This window comes from Rhinolophus ferrumequinum, chromosome 2 (genome assembly GCF_004115265.2).
Source record: "Rhinolophus ferrumequinum isolate MPI-CBG mRhiFer1 chromosome 2, mRhiFer1_v1.p, whole genome shotgun sequence".
NCBI classification, from domain to species: domain Eukaryota; kingdom Metazoa; phylum Chordata; class Mammalia; order Chiroptera; family Rhinolophidae; genus Rhinolophus; species Rhinolophus ferrumequinum.
The window spans coordinates 50,361,085-50,377,614 of NC_046285.1; the positions used below are offsets into that span (position 1 = coordinate 50,361,085).

Below are 16,530 nucleotides of genomic sequence, written 5' to 3' on the forward strand. Positions count from 1 at the left end.
GTCGGTCAACTAATCAATCAATTGGCCAGTCGGTCACCGAGAATCACTGACTACCACCACTAAGCAGGAGAGGGGAGGAGATGGATGGGGCAGGCGTGGGGAGGCTCTAATTTATTCCACATCTGATTGCTAATGATCAGAAACTGGTCATGAGACGGGGGTGGGGTGGGGGGTGGATAACAGAGTTCAGGCCTTCTTCCGGTTAGTTTCCCTTCTGCTAGGGATTGGTGGGGGAAAGTATATTGGGATGGTTAACAGCTAGTCTCTGGAGTGAAACAGTCAGGGATTCAATTCCTGATTCTAGCACTTAGTAGCTTGGTAACCATGGGCAGGTTACTTAACTGCTTTGATTCTTAGTTTTCACATCTGTGTAAAAGAGATTACAGTAGCATCTACCTCACAGTATCGTGAGGATGAAACGCAGTAACATTTGTAAATCACTCAGAACGGGGAGAGGACTGGATGCAATGGGTGCCTTCCCTCCCTCTCAATGGTACGGTGCAAAGTGCTGCTCCAGGAAGGAGGAAATCCTGGAGCAAAGCCTGCAGCCTCACCCTGGGTGAGTGCCTCAGGACAGTAACTCAGGATCTTTCTCCTTTTTGACACAGGATGGATGACGCACACAGGTGTGACACCTTCTGTGGGCAGGCACACTCAGAATGGTGTGAAATTCCTAGCCAGTTGGATAATTCTACTCCTTTCTCCTTCACAGCACATCAAAAAGCAAGTGAAAGCAATGTAATTATAGGGCTCTCCGGAATACCGTCTAAGAGAAACCATTTGCAGCCATTACCAGTAACGAATGACACGTGATCTTCACAACCGATTGCACATACCAACACCTGCAAATACCGTGCTGGGGTACTGTTGTGTCAGAAACTGAGCCACCTCCACACACGGGAACACGCAGCCCCACCCACAGCCCCATCCTGCCACTCCCTATCTTTCCCATAAACCTTAGACAAGCTGTTGGTGCCCCTGGGTGAGGAATTAATCATCAGCCCGGGGCACCAGAAGTTAAGAAAGCAGATTTCAACTTCAGACGTCTCTGCGTTCAAATTCCTTCTTTGCCACTTCCCAGCTCTATGACTTTGGGCAATTGCTTGTCTATTTGCACCTCAGTTTCCTTATCTGTAGAATGGGTAATAAATAGTATCTTCTTCATGGGGTGGTTGTGATAATCAAATGAAATAATGAATGTTAAGTGATTAGTATAATAAATGTTGGCAGTTATGATATTTGAGAAGTTGAGAGAGGTCAGCTAACGTCCGTGGAAATCAGAGAAGTCAAAGCTCTGGGAATTATTACACTGCATGAGTTCTGGGGGAGGAAAGAAGTCCTGGGGGAGGAAAGAATTTCTGGGGGAGGAAAGAGAACAGCAGGTGAATAGGGATCTTTTACTGTGAAAGAGCAAGAAGTGGGAACTGGAGTCGGTGTGAGTCAGAAGCATCAGCAAGAAGGATTCAGGCCTGGTCCTGGGGGGTGGGAGTGTGTGTATAGCAAAAACACTGTGCTGCACCACTTCCTATTATCTGCTCAGTGCTCACGGCCCCTCCCCATCCTACCTGGAGAAGCCCATGAGGACCCAGTTGCCTGGGCGCTGGGTCACGTCCCACTGCATCCCACCGCTTTGATAGAGAAACAGGGCAAAGGATCTGCTTCCATCCGTGGAGAGGATGGCCTGGTAGGTGTTGGTCTGAGGGTTGTCGGAGACAAACATAGGGATGTCTGTGAGAGATCTGGGGTCCCATCACCCATCCCACATCCTTTTCCTGACACACACATCTTCTTTTCCTGGCCTACCCAGAGCAAAGACATGGGCTTAAAATGCTGATAAATTTGGGAGCGTGCCCCTGGGTGAGGGATTAATGTCAGCCCAGGGCACTAGAATCATCTTTCACCCTGGGCGACAAAGCACCTAGAATGGTGGATTTGCCTTCTTTGTGACTTCTTTCCAGGGAGGAGTGATAACGGGTTCTGGGTTAGAAACCAGTTGGAAGGGAGTTTGTATGAGAAAGCTTCAGGAACCTGAGAGATTAGGTAAGACACTAGGGAGCTGGGAGAGGCCTATGTAACTTCCTCAGGAATATTTAAAGACATTGTCTAAATGTCTCCTCAACGTGAATAATGGGGAGGACCACTGCAAGTGAGACCGGAGAGTCTCTGAAGATGGATACGAAGTGCTGTGTTTGTACAAAGTAGGTAATCAATGAACCTGTTGAACCAATGAAGAAATGAGTAATTTTAAACCAGACACAAGGAAGAACTTTGTGACTGTAACAGCTGAGTCCCCAGAAGGAAGATTGCATGGTCGCCCATTTCCATTGGATAGCATTGTGCTTCAAAGCCAGTGTTCGAAGTTACAAAAACTTGGATTCTTGGCCTGGCTTTGTCATTGGCTCGCTGGGTGACTTTGAGCAAGTTGCTCAACCTCTCTAACCATCATCTTCTTCACCTCTACAACGTGGATAATAATATCAAGTTGAGCCATATAAAATTGCAAATAACCAGCCATATTTGACTTACAAATATTCCATTTCCTAAGTTTGAACCTCCTAATACCCAGTGCTCTGAGGTTGTGAGTAAAAGGCTGGGGCAGCCTGGCACACGATGAAGACTCAGCATCAAGACGGGCAGGGAGAGTGCTACAATCAGAAATCTGTCCCGAGTCAGAGAGCGTTTTAGAAGATTGGTCCCTGGCTAGAATTTTAGGATGTCTGACTTCCAGATGGTTCACAGAGCTGTCCATTTGTCCACTCACCCCACGGGTCCACCGGGCAGGATAGGCAGGAGCATTGACCCATGTGACCTTTAGGGTCCACCTGGCTTTGTAGTTCCAGGTATTTGTGAACTTCTCAATCCAAGACTCCACCTGCTGGACTACAAGTGGTTTGTAGTCATCATAGAGTGTCTCATACGTCTAGGAAAGAAAGGTAGATAAGGATAAGGAAATGAGGGTCCCAGTTGAACACCCCTGAGAGACCCCCCACTTTCTGCATGGTGATCCTGCTCACTTTAGTCTACCCACATCTCACATCCTTCTCTCTCCCAGACCTACATTTTTAGTTAGTTCATTGGACCTTAAAATTGATTCAAATTCGGCTGTGGGGAAGTCTGGGGTGTGCGGAGCGGGGAGCCAAGGCCCAGAAACCCAAGTCTTGTGGACTTAAACTCATGCATCCATGTCTTTTCACAAACTGGCTTGGCCAGCATAACCACCTGTGCCCATTCCAACCTCCCCATGTCCAACCAGAGGCTCCTTGAGAACAGGCATGTGTTTCTCCGTCTTTGGACCTTCTACGGTGCCTGTCCATGGCAGAGGCACAATCCACATTCACCCTGAGCTTTCATTACATGCTCCCACAGACTGGAATCATTAACCCAATCCAGGAGTATATATGGGGGCCCTGCTTGACTCAGGCTTGTTAGGAAAGACCCTACAACCTTATTCTAAAATCAAACACTGGGTTGCCAACCCCTCCCTGTCACCTGAAGGTCTTCTCATGGTAGTGTCAGGGTATTCCTGAGTGTGCGTAATAGTCCTAATCTGCTGTGTTCCCGCCCTCATATGTAAGCACCAATCCCTGCCCACACTGAGCCCGGCTCTGACAGCAGTAACACGTGTACCGCCTTCTACCCAGTCTTTTGTCTCTCTTGGCTGCGTGCTGTGTGATCCCAAAGCCCAGCTTTGAAAGGCCCACCTGGTAAAATATGGTTCCCCGGTGGGTGGAGAAATCAGCATCGTCCCAGAAAGGAGCCACCAGGGCCACATGGTCCCAGCCTGTGAAGCCTCTAAGGGGAGGGTTAGGGTAGGAGAAAATCTGGTACTTTGATTCCGGAAAAATGATCTGGCCATTATCTGTGAACTGAGCACAAAGGTTCTCTGGTTAGCATCAGGGAGGGGGACAGAGAAGCCTTGGGCCAGCTTCTCAGAAGTGTGACCCCGAAGTCCTCTCTGGGTAGAACTTGAGACGTCAACGGCCTCTGGGAGGTCATGTCATCCATCTCCCTGCCTGCTGGGGGAGCCCCTTTACATAGTTCTCACATAAATACTTTACCCTCAAGGACATCCCTGTCATTCTAAGTCCTTTCTAAGGTGGTAGGTTTTGCCCTGCCTCAGCAGCAGACTCCGTCTATAAGACCAGCCTGTCCCAGAGCAGACCATTCTGGGTAAAGCCCCTCAGCCCCATCCTAAACCTGGTGCCACATCAGATGGGGCTGAAAGGATTGATACCCTCACCCCATCACTGTGCCACCCTTTTAGTGTGTTCTGACTCAGCCTCCTCCACTGAGAGCCACAGGGGCCATGACAACTATTCCAACTCTCCTCCAGGAGACATGTGTACTTGGACCAGGGAACCAGGAAATAATTATAGAAAATGTAAACAGTATCAAACAGTTAAGTTTCCCAAGTAGAGCTTCCTACTCATAAAAAGGGCTTGTGAAAACAGTGGAGAGCTTACTGGGCCCCAAGATCTCTTCACTGAGGTAAAGATACTTTTGTCCACGCAGGTAGATAGGTGGACCTTGCCTAGCTGACACCCTGACATTAAAGACTAAATACAAACGGAGTCAGAGGCATATAGTAGATTCCTTTCTTTCCATCAGGATCATGGTCACAACCACAGGATCATCTTAGAGTCCTTGAGAGGGAAGCAGGGCCAGGGAACACGGGTCACAGGTTCTGCCCTTTGGGCTGCAGCCGGGACTCACGTAGAGGAAATCTCGGAGAGAGGAGCCGAAAGGGAAGCCAATCTGGGGCTTGAAGAGCGGCGAGGTGAAGTCCACAATCCTCCTGACAAATTCCTGGTCTCCAACATGTGACCCGTAGGGGAAGAGGGTAACGCCTGGGCCAGGACAAAGAAAAGCAGGAATTTCTCATGGACGCTGACTTCATTCAGACTGATAGGGATCCTCTGAGAGCTTCCCCAGCTTCTCCTTCCTCCTGTCCTCTGTTCCCCTGACTGGGAGCCATCAAGGACTCCTCTCTTCCCCTCTCCACTTGTGTTTCCCTCATCTCCTTATTTTACCCCTTAAACTGGTATTCTCAGACTTCCCCAGTTTGGAGAAAATCAGGTCCTGCTGTCAGAATACCAACAAATTATTCTGCATCTGTTATGGAACTCATCATTCTTTTAAGGGTGAAAAGATAAAATTCCTCCAATGCAAGGAAGATTGGTAATTGAAAGACCATTTCATAGAATGAGATTTGTTTCCTAAGATGGTATTTCTCTAAATAAACTTGAAGATACCCTAGAATTTGTCCTAGGACACCCCCCCCCGCCGCCCCCCCACCCCACCGAGTTCCTTGGGCAGTTTGGGAAATCTTGTCCTAAATATTTCTCAAATGGCTCTCCTCTTCTCCATTACGGCCGCCCTCATTTGGTCTTTCTTGGAATCCATGGCTGTCATTACACTGCTCTCCTGTCCTCCTGCAAATTCAACCTCCACGCCATCACCATAGCACCACTTATAAAAGCAAATCTCGCCACGTCCTCCCTGGTTCCTGTTATCCACAATATTCCCTCACATGATAGCATCACTTCTTCACACTTGTCACCTTACTTCCAGCAACCCCAAGGGCTGTGGGGACTCCTCCTGCAACACTGGGACTACTTTCCACAGCTATGCCTTTATTCCAGCTGTTCAGATCCTCCTCCCTGCTTGGGGTGCTTCCACTCCCCCAGTTCCTATTCACTCTAGCAAGCCTCCTCTTCACCTCGAACCCACCCCACACCCTCTGGGGGCCTTTCGTTGTGTGTGCCTTCTACCTGGGCTTATTCCTCTAACTGTACTCACGGAGTCAGCAGATCTGTCACTTGCTGGACAGCACCTTGATCATTTCTCTACCTCTACCTCTGAGCCCAGTGCCATGCACAAAGCCAACCCTCAGCACCCAACTCTGATGCTGTATCATTGTCCCTTGTGAGAGCCTTTTGACCTGAGAAAGCAGAGTCTATGAGCAAGCAGGCTGAGAAGGAGCATTCAGTTGCATCACCCTATGAAGGGGACATGAGAACAGCTTGATTTCCCATGGCCCAGAAGGGGCAGTGGAGATATTCACAGAACTGGTTCCCTGACTACCCACAATGGCCCTCCTTGATAGATCCAATCCAGCTGCCACAACTACAAGCTCCGCACCGAGCTCAATCCTCTCCGTCCCAGGGCGGAGAGGCCCAGCTCGATGGCATCACTTACCTTTCTCAGGCTTGATAGGGACTGAAATAGCTGTTGAGTGGACGCCTGTGGATGTGCCAGGAGTAGAGGTGGTAAGGATCTGGGAGGTTGTTGAGGGTAGTGATGTTGCTGTGCTTCTCTCGACATCTGTCTTCATTGAGGTTGTGATTGTTCCTGGTATTCAGGGAGAGGAGACTGGGTCTTATAGTCCGAGAGCAGCAGAGTCAAAGGCAGCCATAGACTTTAGGAGCTAGAAGAGACAGCTAGAAACCCTCTTGTCTGGCTCAAACCCATCTACTCCATGCAGATAAGCAGTTGTCTGCTGGGGCAGAGGGGATGGTGACCCTTTCACCCACCACACCCCCATTCATTTCAACCTCGTGTGGACCTGACTTTAACCCTAGCCTGGTAAAGCCGACTCACTGTCTTCTCTCAAGCACTCCTCTAGGCCAAATTGAGCTAATGGGGTCACCGTAAGAGACTAAGATCCTGGAGTCCCTACCTACCTGATGTCTCAGTCTTCACAGTGGAGCTTAAGGTTGCTGTGGATGGTGGAAAAGTGCTGGTACCAGACGGAGGCGTGGGATGACCTGTGAATTGGGTGGTGGAGCTCCAGGTGACTGCAGAGCCAGGGACTGATTGAGAGAATGAAGAATTACTGGTTAAAGTAATTATGGTCTGAGATTTGCCCACATTACCAGAGGAAGTAGAGTCAGAGAAAGCATAGTCTGTGATGGCTGTAGCGTAGGCAATGGACTCTTAGAATACTTAGATGCTGAAGAAGTGGTCTTGATCAAAGGATAAGTTGTAGGTGGAAATGACAGTCAGTGTGGATCCAGCTATCCTGTTATGATTACTTGTAGAACTCATATACGGTGGCCTTGTAATAGGGTTGGTAGCGGAGGCTACTGTTTGAACAGCTGCAGGATGCTTACGGTGGGATGTGCTTGACTTGCCCACGGAGGAAGTTGGGACTTGTGTGGTATTTGTCAAGGAGTTACTGCCAGAACCCACAGTGTGAATGACCATGGCAGTCATGTTTTCATGAATGACTGAGCTTGAGGTTGTTATCAGAACTTTTCCACTTATAGACAAAATCATGGAAGGAGAACGAGAGGCTGCATCACTCAGGGGAGTAGAACCAGCTGTAGTTGGCCCTTCAGTTGCCCCAGATGACAAGGTTGGCATTGCTGTTTGGGTCATGTGTCTGCCTCTGACTGGGTTTGAAATTAATGTTGTGCTGGAGCTTGAAGGTGACAGAGTGTGGGCAATGGTTTGTGCAGATGTATGCACATTTGGTGTGAATGGAGATGGGACTGTTGAAAAGGTGTTAGTCACCTGGGTGACTGAACTGACAGTTTTAGATCCTCTGGTGGTTCCTGTACTTTGAGTCTGAGCCATCTGGGGAAGAGCTGATGTTTCCTGAGGAGAGGCACTGGGAGAAGCTGGGGTTGATTGTCTTGTCAGTCTCCCTGTTGTGGAGACCTCAGAGCTGATGGCTGAAACGGTGCTGGGGACAATAACAGACATGATTCCAATGGTTCCTGGAATAATGTCATCACTGGTTGCAGCAGACAACAATTCAGTTGTGGACTGAGTTGTGTGGCTTTCCCTGGAGGGAGTTGGTGAGAAACTCTTGATCTCATCTAAAGTGGACATTTCTCGGGAAGTGCTTCCTGAAGTTCTTTGGCTGTTCGTTGTGGATGAAGAAGCTGTACCTGTGCCCACTAAGGTAGTGGCCACCACCAAAGAAGCTGGTGTGGTGGTGTGTGGTTTTCCAGTTGTTGCTGTGCCTTGAGTCTTGTTGGATTGAGAAATGGCTGATGTTGTGTCAGGTCAGGTGCTGGTAACAGGGGATATTGATTGTCCTCCTGGGCTTCCCAATGTTGAAACTACAGAGGTGGCCTGAGGAATGGCGCTTGTTATGGAAAATGATGTACCTCCTGAGGTTCCCAGGGTGGTGTCAGAGCTGACTCGTGCTGTCCATAGTTCTGTGTTTGTAATAGTGACTTGAGTTGTGTGGCTGTCCCTGTGGGGTACTGGGGTGAATGTTGTCACTTCACCTGTGGTGGATGTATCCTGAGGAACACTTTCTGAAAACGAGTGTCCACTTGGTTTGAATGAAGAAGTTGCAGATGTGATTCTCTTGATTATGTCTGTCATGGGGGAGACTAAATTTGTGGTTTAGGATTCTTGGGTGGTCTTTGTGTGTTGAGTATGACCTATCTGAGAAATAGCTGATGATTCTTGAGAAGTGCTGGTAGAGACTAGTGTTAACTGGCTTGTTGGGCCTACTGTTATAGTTTGTTGAGATGGGTGTTCACTTAGTATGGATGCAGGAGAAACAGATGTAACTGTTGTCACACTGGACCTTGTGCTGCTGAGATGAGTATTTCCAGTGGTCCCTGTGCCTTGTGTCCAGTGAGTCTGGGAAACTACCATTGTTTCCTGAGGAGCTATGCTCAGATAGGGGAATGTGGCTGGCTGTCCCTGTTTACCACTTGTTGAGATGTTAGAAGTAACCCAAGAAATAGTACTAGCTATAGAACTAGATGTGTTTTCTGTGACCAGTATAGTAATAGCTTTTGCTATTGACAACAGTTCTTTTTGTGACTGAGTTGTAGGGCTATTACTAAAGAATGAAGAAGTGAATATTGTTGTTTTATCTGGAGTGAATGTCTCATGAAAAGCACCTGTAAACATTGAGCTACCGGCATGAGGCCATCCCATGGCCCCTGTGCCTTTGCTCCAGGGGGTGTGGAAAACTGTAAATGTTTTTGGAGTTGAAGAACTGACAAAGAGTGGTATTGATTGTACTTCTGACCCCCATGTTATAGAAACTATAGAAGTGAACGAAGGAAAATGTCTAGTGACAGATAATGATATCTCCCCAGTATTTTCTACAGTGATGCATGTTGAGTGATGCTGTCATCATTTCCATTGCTGTGACAGGTGTGTAGCTGTGAAGTGCAGGGAAAGCAGTAGATGTTTCACCTGAAGCGAATGTCTCAGGAGGAACAACAGCTATAGACTTGTGTCCACTTTGTGAGGATGAAAGTTGATGTGCTCAATTCTGTGATGGAGCTCCTTTATGAGTCCCCACTGGTGTCAGGGCTCTCAGTCTGGTGGTTGTGAGAAGATGCTTGTGTTTCCTGAGTAGAGGTGTGAGAAGAGTGTGCTCTTGCTTTTCCATCTCCTTGGGTTGTCAGTGAGACTGCAGAGGTAACTGGAATAGAAGGTGTAGATACAAAGAGTGATGTGTCCTGTGTTTCACCTATAGTGGTTTCTGTAGAGGGTGGTGCTGTCAACATTTGTAAGGTTGTCAGAGGTGTGTGGCAGACACTGGAAGAAGATGAAGTGCTTGTTTCACCAGAGTGGGATGTCTCCGGAGAAACAAGTATTGTACATTTGTGTCCACTTGGTGAAGATGAAGAAGTTGATGTGCTCACTTGGATGATGTAGCTGGATTGTGAGTCTCTGATTGTCTCAGTGCTCCCAGTCTGGTGATTCTGAGAAGATACTGGTGTTTCCTGAGTAGAGGTGTTTGAAGAGAGTACTGTTGTTTTCTGATCTACTTGAGCTATCATAAAGACTGCTGAGGTGACTAGAGTAGAAGATGTAGTTGCAGAGGGACGTGGCCTCTGTGTTTCCTGCCATAGTGTCTGTTGAGGTTTTGGCTATCATCATTTCTGATGTGGTGGGAGGTGTGTAGCTGCTAGGGGGAGGGGATAAAGTGGTTCTTTCACCTGGAGGGGATGACTCTAGAAAAACAAGCGTTGTATATGTGTGTGCATTTGGTGAGGATGAGGAAGTTGATGTGCTGCCCTTGGTGATGTAGCTGGTTTGTGATTCTCTGGTCGTGTCAATATTCTCAGTCTGGAGGTTCTGAGGAGATGGTAATGTTTCCTGAGTAGAGGGTCTGGAAGAGGGTGCTGCTGTTTTCCCATCACCGTGAGTTGTCATGGAGACTGCTGAGGTGACAGAAGTAGAAGGTGTAAATGCAGAGAGTGACATGTCCTCTGTTTTTCCTGTATTAGTGTCTGATGAGGATCTTGCTGTCATCAATTCTGATGTTGTTGGAGGTGTGTAGCTGTCAGGGGAAGGGGAAAAAGTGGTTGTTTTACCTGAAGGGGAAGTCTCCGGAGGAAGAGGTATTGTATATGTATATCCACTTGGTGAGGATGAGGGAGGTGAACTGCTCACTCTTGTGATGTAACTGGATTGTGAATCCGTGGACATCTCAGTGCTCAATGTCTGGTGGTTCTGAGAAGATGCTTGTGTTTCCTGAGTAGAGGTGCTGGAAGAGAATGCTGTTGTTTTCTGATCTACTTGAGTTGCCATGGATACTGCTGAGGTGACTGAAGAAGAAGGTGAAGATGCAGAGCTTGACGTGTTTTCTGTATTTCCTGCAGAGGTGTTGGTTGAACTTGGAGCTGTCAACATTTGTGACGTTGTCAGAGGTGTGTGGTTGACACTGGAAGATGATGAAGTGATTGGCTCACGAGTAGGGGATGTGTCCAAAGGCATATGCGTTGTAAAGGTGTGTCCACTTGGTGAGGATGAGGGAATTGAAGTACTTGCTCTTGTGATGTAGCTGGATTGTGAATCCGTGGACATCTCAGTGCTCAATGTCTGGTGGTTCTGAGAAGATGCTTGTGTTTCCTGAGTAAAGATGCTGGAAGAGGGTGCCGTTGTTTGCTGACCTATTTGAGTTGTCATCGAGACTGATGAGGTGATTGGAGTAGAAGGTGTAGATGCAGAGCTTGACGTGTTTTCTGTAATTCTTGCAGTGGTGTCTGTTGAACTCGGTGCTGTCAACATTTGTGAAGTTGTCAGAGATGTGTAGCTGACACTGGAAGATGATGAAGTGCTTGTTGCACCTGAAGGGGATGTCTCAGAAGGAACAAGAGTTGTATATGTGTGTGCACTTGGTGAGGATGAGGGAGTGGAAGTGCTCACTCCTGTGATGTAACTAGATTGTGAATCTGTGGTTGTCTCACTGGTCTCTGTCTGGTGGTTCTGAGAAGATGCTTGTGTTTCCTGAGTAGAGGTGGTGGAAGAGGATGCCGTTGTTTGCTGACCTATTTGAGTTGTCATCGAGACTGCAGAGGTGATTGGAGTTGAAGGTGTAGATGCAGAGCCTGACGTGTTTTCTGTAATTCTTGCAGTGGTGTCTGTTGAACTTGGTGCTGTCAACATTTGTGAAGTTGTCAGAGATGTGTAGCTGACACTGGAAGATGATGAGGTGCTTGTTGCACCTGAAGGGGATGTCTCAGAAGGAACAAGAGTTGTATATGTGTGTGCACTTGGTGAGGATGAGGGAGTGGAAGTGCTCACTCCTGTGATGTAATTAGATTGTGAATCTGTGGTTGTCTCACTGGTCTCTGTCTGGTGGTTCTGAGAAGATGCTTGTGTTTCCTGAGTAGAGGTGCTGGAAGAGGGTCCCATTGTTTGCTGACCTATTTGAGTTGTCATCGAGACTGCTGAGGTGATTGGAGTTGAAGGTGTAGATGCAGAGCTTGACGTGTTTTCTGTAATTCTTGCAGTGGTGTCTGTTGAACTCGGTGCTGTCAACATTTGTGAAGTTGTGAGAGATGTGTAGATGACACTGGAAGATGATGAAGTGCTTGTTGCACCTGAAGGGGATGTCTCAGAAGGAACAAGAGTTGTATATGTGTGTGCACTTGGTGAGGATGAGGGAGTGGAAGTGCTCACTCCTGTGATGTAACTAGATTGTGAATCTGTGGTTGTTTCACTGGTCTCTGTCTGGTGGTTCTGAGAAGATGCTTGTGTTTCCTGAGTAGAGGTGCTGGAAGAGGGTCCCGTTGTTTGCTGACCTATTTGAGTTGTCATCGAGACTGCTGAGGTGATTGGAGTTGAAGGTGTAGATGCAGAGCTTAACGTGTTTTCTGTAATTCTTGCAGTGGTGTCTGTTGAACTCGGTGCTGTCAACATTTGTGAAGTTGTCAGAGATGTGTAGCTGACACTGGAAGATGATGAAGTGCTTGTTGCACCTGAAGGGGATGTCTCAGAAGGAACAAGAGTTGTATATGTGTGTGCACTTGGTGAGGATGAGGGAGTGGAAGTGCTCACTCCTGTGATGTAACTAGATTGTGAATCTGTGGTTGTCTCACTGGTCTCTGTCTGGTGGTTCTGAGAAGATGCTTGTGTTTCCTGAGTAGAGGTGGGGGAAGAGGATGCCGTTGTTTGCTGACCTTTTTGAGTTGTCATCGAGACTGCTGAGGTGATTGGAGTTGAAGGTGTAGATGCAGAGCTTGACGTGTTTTCTGTAATTCTTGCAGTGGTGTCTGTTGAACTCGGTGCTGTCAACATTTGTGAAGTTGTCAGAGATGTGTAGCTGACACTGGAAGATGATGAAGTGCTTGTTGCACCTGAAGGGGATGTCTCAGAAGGAACAAGAGTTGTAAATGTGTGTGCACTTGGTGAGGATGAGGGAGTGGAAGTGCTCACTCCTGTGATGTAACTAGATTGTGAATCTGTGGTTGTCTCACTGGTCTCTGTCTGGTGGTTCTGAGAAGATGCTTGTGTTTCCTGAGTAGAGGTGCTGGAAGAGGGTCCCGTTGTTTGCTGACCTATTTGAGTTGTCATCGAGACTGCTGAGGTGATTGGAGTTGAAGGTGTAGATGCAGAGCTTAACGTGTTTTCTGTAATTCTTGCAGTGGTGTCTGTTGAACTCGGTGCTGTCAACATTTGTGAAGTTGTCAGAGATGTGTAGCTGACACTGGAAGATGATGAAGTGCTTGTTGCACCTGAAGGGGATGTCTCAGAAGGAACAAGAGTTGTATATGTGTGTGCACTTGGTGAGGATGAGGGAGTGGAAGTGCTCACTCCTGTGATGTAACTAGATTGTGAATCTGTGGTTGTTTCACTGGTCTCTGTCTGGTGGTTCTGAGAAGATGCTTGTGTTTCCTGAGTAGAGGTGCTGGAGGATGATGCCGTTGTTTGCTGACCTATTTGAGTTGTCATCGAGACTGCTGAGGTGATTGGAGTTGAAGGTGTAGATGCAGAGCTTGACGTGTTTTCTGTAATTCTTGCAGTGGTGTCTGTTGAACTTGGTGCTGTCAACATTTGTGAAGTTGTCAGAGATGTGTAGCTGACACTGGAAGATGATGAGGTGCTTGTTGCACCTGAAGGGGATGTCTCAGAAGGAACAAGAGTTGTATATGTGTGTGCACTTGGTGAGGATGAGGGAGTGGAAGTGCTCACTCCTGTGATGTAACTAGATTGTGAATCTGTGGTTGTCTCACTGGTTTCTGTCTGGTGGTTCTGAGAAGATGCTTGTGTTTCCTGAGTAGAGGTGCTGGAAGAGGGTCCCGTTGTTTGCTGACCTATTTGAGTTGTCATCGAGACTGCTGAGGTGATTGGAGTTGAAGGTGTAGATGCAGAGCTTGACGTGTTTTCTGTAATTCTTGCAGTGGTGTCTGTTGAACTTGGTGCTGTCAACATTTGTGAAGTTGTCAGAGATGTGTAGCTGACACTGGAAGATGATGAGGTGCTTGTTGCACCTGAAGGAGATGTCTCAGAAGGAACAAGAGTTGTATATGTGTGTGCACTTGGTGAGGATGAGAGAGTGGAAGTGCTCACTCCTGTGATGTAACTAGATTGTGAATCTGTGGTTGTCTCACTGGTCTTTGTCTGGTGGTTCTGAGAAGATGCTTGTGTTTCCTGAGTAGAGGTGGGGGAAGAGGATGCCGTTGTTTGCTGACCTTTTTGAGTTGTCATCGAGACTGCTGAGGTGATTGGAGTTGAAGGTGTAGATGCAGAGCTTGACGTGTTTTCTGTAATTCTTGCAGTGGTGTCTGTTGAACTTGGTGCTGTCAACATTTGTGAAGTTGTCAGAGATGTGTAGCTGACACTGGAAGATGATGAGGTGCTTGTTGCACCTGAAGGGAATGGCTCAGAAGGAACAAGAGTTGTATATGTGTGTGCACTTGGTGAGGATGAGGGAGTGGAAGTGCTCACTCCTGTGATGTAACTAGATTGTGAATCTGTGGTTGTCTCACTGGTCTCTGTCTGGTGGTTCTGAGAAGATGCTTGTGTTTCCTGAGTAGAGGTGCTGGAAGAGGGTCCCGTTGTTTGCTGACCTATTTGAGTTGTCATCGAGACTGCTGAGGTGATTGGAGTTGAAGGTGTAGATGCAGAGCTTGACGTGTTTTCTGTAATTCTTGCAGTGGTGTCTGTTGAACTTGGTGCTGTCAACATTTGTGAAGTTGTCAGAGATGTGTAGCTGACACTGGAAGATGATGAAGTGCTTGTTGCACCTGAAGGGGATGTCTCAGAAGGAACAAGAGTTGTATATGTGTGTGCACTTGGTGAGGATGAGGGAGTGGAAGTGCTCACTCCTGTGATGTAACTAGATTGTGAATCTGTGGTTGTCTCACTGGTCTCTGTCTGGTGGTTCTGAGAAGATGCTTGTGTTTCCTGAGTAGAGGTGCTGGAGGATGATGCCGTTGTTTGCTGACCTATTTGAGTTGTCATCGAGACTGCTGAGGTGATTGGAGTTGAAGGTGTAGATGCAGAGCTTAACGTGTTTTCTGTAATTCTTGCAGTGGTGTCTGTTGAACTCGGTGCTGTCAACATTTGTGAAGTTGTCAGAGATGTGTAGCTAACACTGGAAGATGATGAAGTGCTTGTTGCACCTGAAGGGGGTGTCTCAGAAGGAACAAGAGTTGTATATGTGTGTGCACTTGGTGAGGATGAGGGAGTGGAAGTGCTCACTCCTGTGATGTAATTAGATTGTGAATCTGTGGTTGTCTCACTGGTCTCTGTCTGGTGGTTCTGAGAAGATGCTTGTGTTTCGTGAGTAGAGGTGCTGGAAGAGGGTCCCGTTGTTTGCTGACCTATTTGAGTTGTCATCGAGACTGCTGAGGTGATTGGAGTTGAAGATGTAGATGCAGAGCTTGACGTGTTTTCTGTAATTCTTGCAGTGGTGTCTGTTGAACTTGGTGCTGTCAACATTTGTGAAGTTGTCAGAGATGTGTAGCTGACACTGGAAGATGATGAGGTGCTTGTTGCACCTGAAGGGGATGTCTCAGAAGGAACAAGAGTTGTATATGTGTGTGCACTTGGTGAGGATGAGGGAGTGGAAGTGCTCACTCCTGTGATGTAACTAGATTGTGAATCTGTGGTTGTCTCACTGGTCTCTGTCTGGTGGTTCTGAGAAGATGCTTGTGTTTCCTGAGTAGAGGTGCTGGAAGAGGGTCCCGTTGTTTGCTGACCTATTGAGTTGTCATCGAGACTGCTGAGGTGATTGGAGTTGAAGGTGTAGATGCAGAGCTTGACGTGTTTTCTGTAATTCTTGCAGTGGTGTCTGTTGAACTCGGTGCTGTCAACATTTGTGAAGTTGTCAGAGATGTGTAGCTGACACTGGAAGATGATGAAGTGCTTGTTGCACCTGAAGGGGATGTCTCAGAAGGAACAAGAGTTGTATATGTGTGTGCACTTGGTGAGGATGAGGGAGTGGAAGTGCTCACTCCTGTGATGTAACTAGATTGTGAATCTGTGGTTGTTTCACTGGTCTCTGTCTGGTGGTTCTGAGAAGATGCTTGTGTTTCCTGAGTAGAGGTGCTGGAAGAGGGTGCCGTTGTTTGCTGACCTATTTGAGTTGTCATCGAGACTGCTGAGGTGATTGGAGTAGAAGGTGTAGATGCAGAGCTTGACGTGTTTTCTGTAATTCTTGCAGTGGTGTCTGTTGAACTTGGTGCTGTCAACATTTGTGAAGTTGTCAGAGATGTGTAGCTGACACTGGAAGATGATGAAGTGCTTGTTGCACCTGATGGGGATGTCTCTGGAGGAACAAGAGTTGTGTACGTGTGTGTAGTTGGTGAGGATGAGGGAATTGAAGTGCTCGCTCTTGTGATGTAGCTGGATTGTGGGTCTGTGGTCGTCTCAGTGCTCAATGTCTGGTGGTTCTGAGTAGATGCCTGTGTTTCCTGAGTAGAGGTGCTGGAAGAGGGTGCCGTTGTTTGCTGACCTATTTGAGTTGTCTTCGAGACTGCTGAGGTGATTAGAGTTGAAGGTGTAGATGCAGAGCTTGACGTGTTTTCTGTAATTCTTGCAATGGTGTCTGTTGAATTCGGTGCTGTCAACATTTGTGAAGTTGTCAGAGTTGTGTAGCTGACACTGGAAGGTGATGAAGTGCTTGTTGCACCTGAAGGAGATGTCTCAGAAGGAACAAGAGTTGTAAATGTGTGTGCACTTGTTGCGGATGAGGGAGTGGAAGTGCTCACTCCTGTGATGTAACTAGATTGTGAATCTGTGGTTGTCTCACTGGTCTCTGTCTGGTGGTTCTGAGAAGATGCTTGTGTTTCCTGAGTAGAGGTGCTGGAAGAG

The 16,530-nt window shown here is 47.5% G+C and overlaps 1 protein-coding gene across 1 annotated transcript in view; it reads right to left on the bottom strand.

Annotated features, from left to right (window-relative positions):
• The window catches only part of MUC4 (mucin 4, cell surface associated), a 34,758-nt gene extending 18,752 nt beyond the window's left edge, over window positions 1-16,006 (bottom strand). Inside the window, exons 1-8 of the mRNA XM_033091875.1 lie at window positions 15,518-16,006; window positions 12,570-13,634; window positions 6,684-6,812; window positions 6,199-6,351; window positions 4,714-4,847; window positions 3,702-3,866; window positions 2,762-2,920; window positions 1,566-1,696 (exon numbers count right to left, since the gene is read on the bottom strand). Coding sequence (XP_032947766.1) covers window positions 1,566-1,696; window positions 2,762-2,920; window positions 3,702-3,866; window positions 4,714-4,847; window positions 6,199-6,351; window positions 6,684-6,812; window positions 12,570-13,634; window positions 15,518-15,911 — 2,330 coding nt within the window. The 5' untranslated portion in view covers window positions 15,912-16,006. The remainder of the gene's footprint in view (window positions 1-1,565; window positions 1,697-2,761; window positions 2,921-3,701; window positions 3,867-4,713; window positions 4,848-6,198; window positions 6,352-6,683; window positions 6,813-12,569; window positions 13,635-15,517) is intronic.
• Window positions 16,007-16,530: the final 524 nt, after the last annotated feature.